Consider the following 7615-nt stretch of genomic DNA (forward strand, 5'->3'; position numbering starts at 1 on the left):
AATGGCTTCTGTCTATCCTGTTCTTCTTCTCTTCTTTGCAATTTTTTATTTATTTTTTTTAAACTTGCAGACAGCTTTCTTCTTCTCCTCTCCTACTGAGGAATGAAAAGAAAATATAGGTCAGCTTTTATGGGAGCAATTTGACACATGACACAAGCCATGTGCATCACTTGCTCAAGTCCTGCTTTGTCTGCTCGCCTTTATTTGTCTATAATGAAAGCCACACAGTTATTCGCACACTTTTATTACGGTTCTATAAGTAGCTGGTGGAGACTTGCCGAGTCACGGGGGCCCCCCTAATACTCTGAGAACCCCGTGGTGTCTGTCTGCATGGGGCTGATAGTGTGAGACGCCTGGCTAAACTCCACCGAGCCAATCCCTGCTTCACAAGCGCGCCCAGCTGGCTCGGCCTTCACAGACACAACTTTGTTTCCACTCTGGACAGGAGGGGCTGTGTCTCTGTCACAAAGGCTGCTATAAGCCACTAAAGGTATAGACGCCGGACACCTACTTCCCCGGATGGATGCATGGCTGCATAGATGCATGGATGGGAAGGTCCAGCAGCAACCTACATCCGGAAACAGGCTAAAAGGTGGTAATTAGGACTCAGTAGAAACCAGGAGCTCAGTATCTTTCTGGACTTAAAGCCCCAGTGTGTAACTTATTTGGCTTTTTATTGGCAAAAATCTAATATTGCTTTCATAAATACATATTTCATTGAGGTCGAATCACACCCGCATACAAATGAAAGCTTTCTCGTACCTTAGAATGAGTTGTTACAAGTCGTTACAAATACATACTGTAAGTGGGCGACGCACCGAACCGAGGCGGCCATGTTGCATCGCCATTTTTTTTTACGTTCAGTGGCAGTGTGACCGTAGGTAACCATAGAAACTCACCGGAGCTGTCGGCTCGGGGAGGAAGTTTTCGAGGTAGCGCCTGTTAAAACTGTCACCACTGTGTAGTGTGAGGAAGGACGGAGGCACTGATGTTGCATTCAGGTGCATTCAGGCAGACGGCCGTCGGCAAACCAACCGGATGTCATTTTACTCGACGAGAGAAAGACCGAAAAACGTGGGTCACCTGTATTGTTTTCGCTTGTTTATCCTGTTACATGCAGCGTCTGTTGTCTGTCTAACGTCTGCCCGATTTCACGTGAATGCAACATCAAGAATACGATCCGATATGCAACTGCACCGCTAGATGGGGGTAATTCCTACATATTATACCTTTAAACTCTGTCAGGTGTAGTCATCCTGCTCCTGATACAAATAGTGTAATGTGTTGGGGAAGGGAGGAAGGGGGGGCTGGCTGTGTGTGTGTCTGTGTGGGGGTGTTTTGCCTTTGTAGAAAGCGACAGTGTTTGGCGTGTGATGTATATTTGAAGTCGCTGTGGCAGTGGCGCTGATAAGCGAGTCAGTAGACGTCAGGCTTGTGTCTGTCGGGCTTCATCTCCTCCTGCTCTCCGCTGTAAAGCAGAGTGTCAGCTGGGGCATTACCATAGGCTGACCTTTGCCGCTACACTCCCCACTGCACAGTTTTCTGACATTCAGGGGCGCTGTGGGGGAGGCAGGAAGGGGCTGGGCTGGTCGGCTGTTTTTTTTTGTTTCTTTTTGTTGCCTGTAGTGTGTGTATGTGTGTGTTCCTCTAACAAATGAACTGACAGTTAATGCTGGTGTTTTTCAGGGGTTTTTTCCCACATCATTTCATCCTCTTGCCACCGCTTTTTGCTTTTGAAACCCCCCCGAGCGAAGACACTGTTGTTGTATTTGATATTTACTTTCCCTCCACCCCAAAAAAAACCTGCCTGTTGTCAAAGAGATTGCTGTTATCTTTGTGTGAAATCTTGGCACTCTGATAAATGAGAGAGGGCTGGAAATCTTTGCCTGCTGCTGACATCAAGGCGCTATGTACCTAAAATCCTTCCAAGGCCGAGGGAAAAGAATAACATATCAGGCCAATTAAAGTTAATGCATGGTGACACGCTGAATCGAGGGCAGGGATTGCTGCCATATGGCGGTCCAGGCTGTAAATCAGGAATCAGAGGGGGGAAGAAGAGGAGGAGGAGGAGGAGGAGGATGAGAGGAGTGGGAGAAAGGGTGACGCAGCATCAACGGCAAGAAACACCCCCCCGAAAATCCTCAGATGTGTTTCAAGACTGTCGCTCCACCAGTCTCCCCCCTTCCTCCCCCTGCTGCCCTGCCCCTGCAGCATCCACCCCAAGGTGCAACGCTCTCAGGTATCTTGTGTGTCTAACTGGCAGCTTCATTAAGGCTTGTTTTTTTTCTTCCCCTCACTGGGAGGATTTAAATGAGCTGTCATCCTGACCTTTTTGAGCTCCTGCTTTTTAAAGCAAGTTCAGGCACCCCCCCGAACCTGCCTGCCACCCGTCTTTCTCTCTTTCCACCTTTCTCTCCCGCTTTGTCACTCTTTCCTGCACTTGTCTCTTCTCCCTGCAGGGGGGGAAGACACTTTTAAGCCATCACCCTGCGGCAGACAGGCATGCCAAGGTTGTTTTGTGGGTAATTGCCTCTCTCATAGACGCTGTTTGTCTGCACACACACTCGCCGCCCTCTTCTTGATGCCACGCAGTAAAGAGGGGAGGGCACGGACTCTGTAGACTTAATTTGCTCCCTGACTGTTCTTCAGTGCTGATTAAGCAAGCATCTGTGGTGTTTTGAATACAGCAGTAAGCCAAGTGGAGCATGGCTAACGTTTTCTCCCTCTCTATTACATCAGGTTATTGCACAAAGTGGCAGGCATTTATTGGAGCCGAAGCCCCCCCTGTTCATTCATTTCTTTTCCACCGCATCCCGAGATAGCGCCATTGTTTAATGTCCCCAAAATAAAGGCCGCCGCGAGGACTGCAGTATCGATCAGAGACTCACTAACTTGTCAGCTCCGGGCATCTTGAGTGTGTTCTTTTTCGAGTGTACAGGAGTCATTAATTTCCTCCGCCATGGTCTGGTGGAGACGGGGGAGGTAGAGCACAGGTAGCACAGGTCCAACTAGTTGAGTAACATGCAGGGGCGAAGAGGAGGAGGAGGAGGAGGAGGGGGGACTGAGTCGATTTAAAGCTGCGAGCCCCTCGGGCCCAGTCTGCCCGTTTTACTTCAGCTGTTTGATGTTTAATTGAAGTTGTTATTGGCATCAAATGTCACCTTACCTGATGCTCCAGGTGTGAATCAGTTTCTAATTGAAAGGTAACTACGTCTCCCTCAGCCCTCGGCCTCCGGGGGGATCGGCCACAGACTTCTATTAGTCCGGACCCGGCCGCTGTATCGCCACGCACCATGTGCTGCCTCGCAGTGATGTCTGACTGCTGACCACCGCCCTCTCTCCCTCTCTCTCCCCCTCTCTCCCTCTCCTTCTCTCTCTCTCTCTCTCTGCAGTGTGAGGTGAAGTGTGTGTCCCATGTTGCATTAGTGTCTGTGTGAAATGCTGGCCTGTCTGCCGGGGCCAGGTGACCTCCCCCTCCAGCTTCTCCCCCACACGCAGATGAACACTGGACTTCAGAAATGTAAGTACTGATCCCTTCCGACACACACACACACACACACACACACACACACACACACACACACACACACACACACACACACACACACACACACACACACACACACACACACACACACACACACACACATGTACACACTCTTAACTACCACCAACCATCCCACACAATAAACCAAGCTGTTACGATCCTGCTGCCCACCCCACATCAGATCGCCATGCCAGCCCTGGCCTGGTTCTCTTCTTCATCTCTGTGTTAAAACCAGAAAGAGAGAGAGAGAGAGACGGAGGGAGAGAGAGAGAGAGAGGGAGACAGAATATTTTTTGTGCACCAGGACCACAGATCTGTCTTCAAGGGAAATTAGGATGAACTGCGCCATTAATTTGCCGATGAGCAGTGAACTAGCTTTCCTCCCTCCCCCCTCTCTCCTCTCCCTTATCACCCCTGAAGATCTGTCTGCCCTCAAGAGTCTGGTCCTGTGTGTGTGTGTGTGTGTCTGTCTGTGTGTGTGTGTGTGTGCTTACTACAACACCATCATGTGTTACATCTGATCATCCCGGTTACTGTTGTTCACCATCAGGAGGAGAGACGGTTGCTGTCAGACTCACAGACAGATTGCGTCTGAGTGGTTTTGCCCTGGTGATCCTGTAATGTGAATGAATTTAAGATGCAATCTGCTGCCCTGGTTTAACAGCAGACTAGTCTGAGCCGGCCCAGTTTAATTCACTGTGTTTTAAATCTTACAACTCAACCCGGCGCTGACAAACTTGGACTCTGTAGGGGGCAGAGGCACGAATGTAGAAGTCGGCCATCAGCTAGTTCACTTACTTGACTATTTCACAGTTTTTTAAAAGTGCAAATGACTATTTATTCATTTTTAAATGTACATTCATGTGTTTGTACATTGTATTACAGTAGGAATATGTGCTATTCTTGCATCACTCGCTGGCAGGCTGTTGAGACGTATCCAAAGGAATCAGCCACTTCCCAGACAGCGACTGTGGCCCATCCAGTTGGTCAGCTTTGTTTGTTCGATCATGAAAAGTCCAGGTCTCCTTTCCCTCCTGCCAGTTTCTCTCTGAGTAGAAACTCAGCCCGAGCCTGACCCATTTCTGCAGCATTTTTTTTTTTGTAAAATGCTCCAGCTCATCAAGACTGTAATTTCAGAATCACAGTAATCAGCCAACCCCCAGGAGATCAGTGAGCGTGAGGGAGTCTGTTAAGTGCCAGCGTCTGTTGCCTCACTCAGGCAGGCTTGTGACATGGTGCAGCCATCAGCTAGACTGTTTCTCTGCTCTTCCTTTATGTGACACACTAAGACACATCAGAGCACACGGCGCAACTGGAGTTCAATTTGCTTTTTCGGCCCAACACTGTAATCCATTTTGGTGATGGAGCACGCTTCATGCTGCACGGCAGTTCCTAGAAGTGTAATTTCAATCAGGTTTTTTTTTTTTTTTTTTTTCCTCCTCGTCATTCTTTTCATAACGCTTTCCCTTTTCATCTGCTCTTCAAAGTACTATTAACAGACATGATGTTACATCAAAAGCCACAGAGCTCTATTTCATTTAGACTAAATCATTTTTTATCAAAGTACCTCAGGAAAAAGCAAACAAAAAAAGAAGAAAAAAAACCTGTACATACTCTTTCCAGCCCCCTGTAGATCACCTTCTGCATGTCTGCAGGTTGTGCAGCTGTCATATTTTGAAGCATTGGTTCCCTGTGCGCTGCCACACAGCCAGAACCAGGCCTCAGCCCTGAAGTAACACTGCCGTCTTGCTCCTGGCTGTCCACAGCACTCATTGTCTCTCCAGAGCCCCGTCATTTACCCAGAACGGAGGATAATTTGACAGTTTAACTCCAGAAGAGATATGCTTGACTGCTGTTAGGTGAAATTCATAGACTAGTTGTCACTTGAAATCCTCAGTACTCTACACTCCCTAGTCGCCCCCCTCCCTGCAAAAAAAATAAAAAATGCTGCAGAGATGGAGAGTTTACATAATTAGCTCTGATTTGTGTTCCCAGTCACTTATCCTTGACCCCCGCTATCCATTCAGTTGCTCTGTGCATTCATCCCCCTCCCATCACTCCCTCTTTTTTTTTCAAAGAAGAGCTCCAGATCACCGTCTCTCCTGCGGGTGAATCTGTGCAGAGCGGAGTCATTTAAAGTTACGAGCTTGCAGGTTGCTGTCAGAGAGGCAAGGCCAGAGCAGCTGCTCTATTTATCATCAGGGAGTGACTGTGAACAGACGACGGCTGTGAAATGTAAAGGCTGTCAGACGAGTAGATCAGGTACACCGAGACACTGTGGGTCACCGAGAAAAAAAAACGGCTCGTCCTCCTGGCAGGATGACTCGGGTGCCAGGAAGTGGCCCTTGGTCCTCATTTCTAACAGGCAGAACAAACAGTGAGTACAGCTGGACCACTTGGCTGATTTTCACATCTCGGTCCCAGCTGAGATCAAATGCAAGCATCTTCTTCTTCTTCCTCCTCATCATAATATTTTTCAACTTTCAAAGGTCCTGCGTTGTTGATCTATCAGCATGGGATGCTCTGTTCAAAAGTCTGCAGAAATATGGAGGAGGTTTTTCTCTTCATGTGAGAGTCGACCACGTTCACGTGTTTTAATTTGATGCCGGGGCTTCAGACCTAATTTCCTGCTCTTGTGTGAAAATTGCAGTTTACAGCAGCATGAGCCCCTGCCCCCTGCTGCTTAAACCTTGTTCAATGAAAACAGTAGTTTGAATAAAAGAAACCCTAATTAGTGCCTGCTGACTGTGCACTTGTGTTGGAGCTAGCTAGCTAGCAGCGGGGTAATTAACACATGGCCAGACTGGCCTCTCTCCCCCGTTTCCCTCCCTGGGAACGTGCTTAGCTGGAGATCTGAGAGATGATACGCTCGTAGCCACCAGCAGCCGCCTACAAACTTTACTCATTTCCTCATTAACCCTCCCTTGATGCTTTAAGCTCTTCAACTAATCCAGGTTTCAGGTTAAGGTTGAAATGCTAATAAGCTACACTTGCTCACGAGAACACGTAATCAACACCTGCCAGGACCCTTAAACAGATGTAAACAGCAAGAGGTCGGTTTTATCCACGGTTATGAGAAACAATGCTAAACCACAATTTACCAATTTCATTACACTTTTTACAACACTTTTTTTTCTTTCCTGGTTTGCTTTTTTCCCCTAAGATGCCCGCTAAGCTTTGTTAACAATGTATAATCCCTTTTCCAATTTAATGGATTGGTCAGTTTCCAGACATAGACATTACTTTCTTTGCTATTTGCCTGAGTCTCAAACTTAAGTATAAAACTCATTACACAAGTGCCAGTGGCTAAAAAAATTACTGTTCCCAGTTACTTGCTCACTGCGGTTTTCCTTTATACAAGTGCAGGCCATTTTTCTCTCTTCTCTGTCTTTTAAAATAGGTGTTTAATACTAAACACACATATTAATTTATCATTGATTGCATGTAAATCATACTAAATGTACATGTCGCTGTCATCTTATCCAGAGTTTGCAGATATTCGACTTAAAAAAACCTTGTTCACTTTATTGGAGGACAAATTTCTATTTGTCTTTTCAATTATACAGACAGCTGTTGAAAATAGTTTTTGAATGATTCAATCAGTTTTGCATGCCATTGCTTATATTAATTTGCCTCGAAATACAGCTCCCATGTTCTCTCAGTACGTGCCCTGATGTCCCCAAACAGCTCGTCTGACACAGGATAAGCCAAAAAATATAGTTATTGTGTTCCTCTTTAACATTCATTCATGCCTGTCCACAATCCCGGCCTCATCCAATAGATCTCATTCCAATGAAATGATAAAAGATGTTTTATTCATTGCCACAGCTGATGATACTCTCCTCCCACCTACTCAGAACCTTTTCTACAGCTTCACTGACATAAGGTTTTGACAACAGTTGCAGAGTCGGTGCCAGAATCTTACAAGCTCTAAATATATCTTGAATATTGATGGCAAGCACGTTGCATTGCTATTGCTTATCAAAGTGCAGTTTTGTGTAGTTTTAGCTGTGTATATATATACTCTATATACTAGTAAACACGATCTACTGTAACCTGGGTGGGATC

At 46.6% G+C, this 7615-nt stretch overlaps 1 protein-coding gene across 1 annotated transcript in view; it reads left to right on the forward strand.

Annotated features, from left to right (window-relative positions):
- Positions 1 to 7615, forward strand: part of fam222ba (family with sequence similarity 222 member Ba) — a 30623-nt gene that overhangs the window by 16850 nt on the left and 6158 nt on the right. Inside the window, exon 2 of the mRNA XM_083987326.1 lies at positions 3393 to 3520. Within this exon, the coding sequence (XP_083843452.1) occupies positions 3439 to 3520 (82 nt within the window). The 5' untranslated portion in view covers positions 3393 to 3438. The remainder of the gene's footprint in view (positions 1 to 3392; positions 3521 to 7615) is intronic.

Source organism: Trachurus trachurus, assembly GCF_905171665.1.
Source record: "Trachurus trachurus genome assembly, chromosome: 14".
NCBI classification, from domain to species: domain Eukaryota; kingdom Metazoa; phylum Chordata; class Actinopteri; order Carangiformes; family Carangidae; genus Trachurus; species Trachurus trachurus.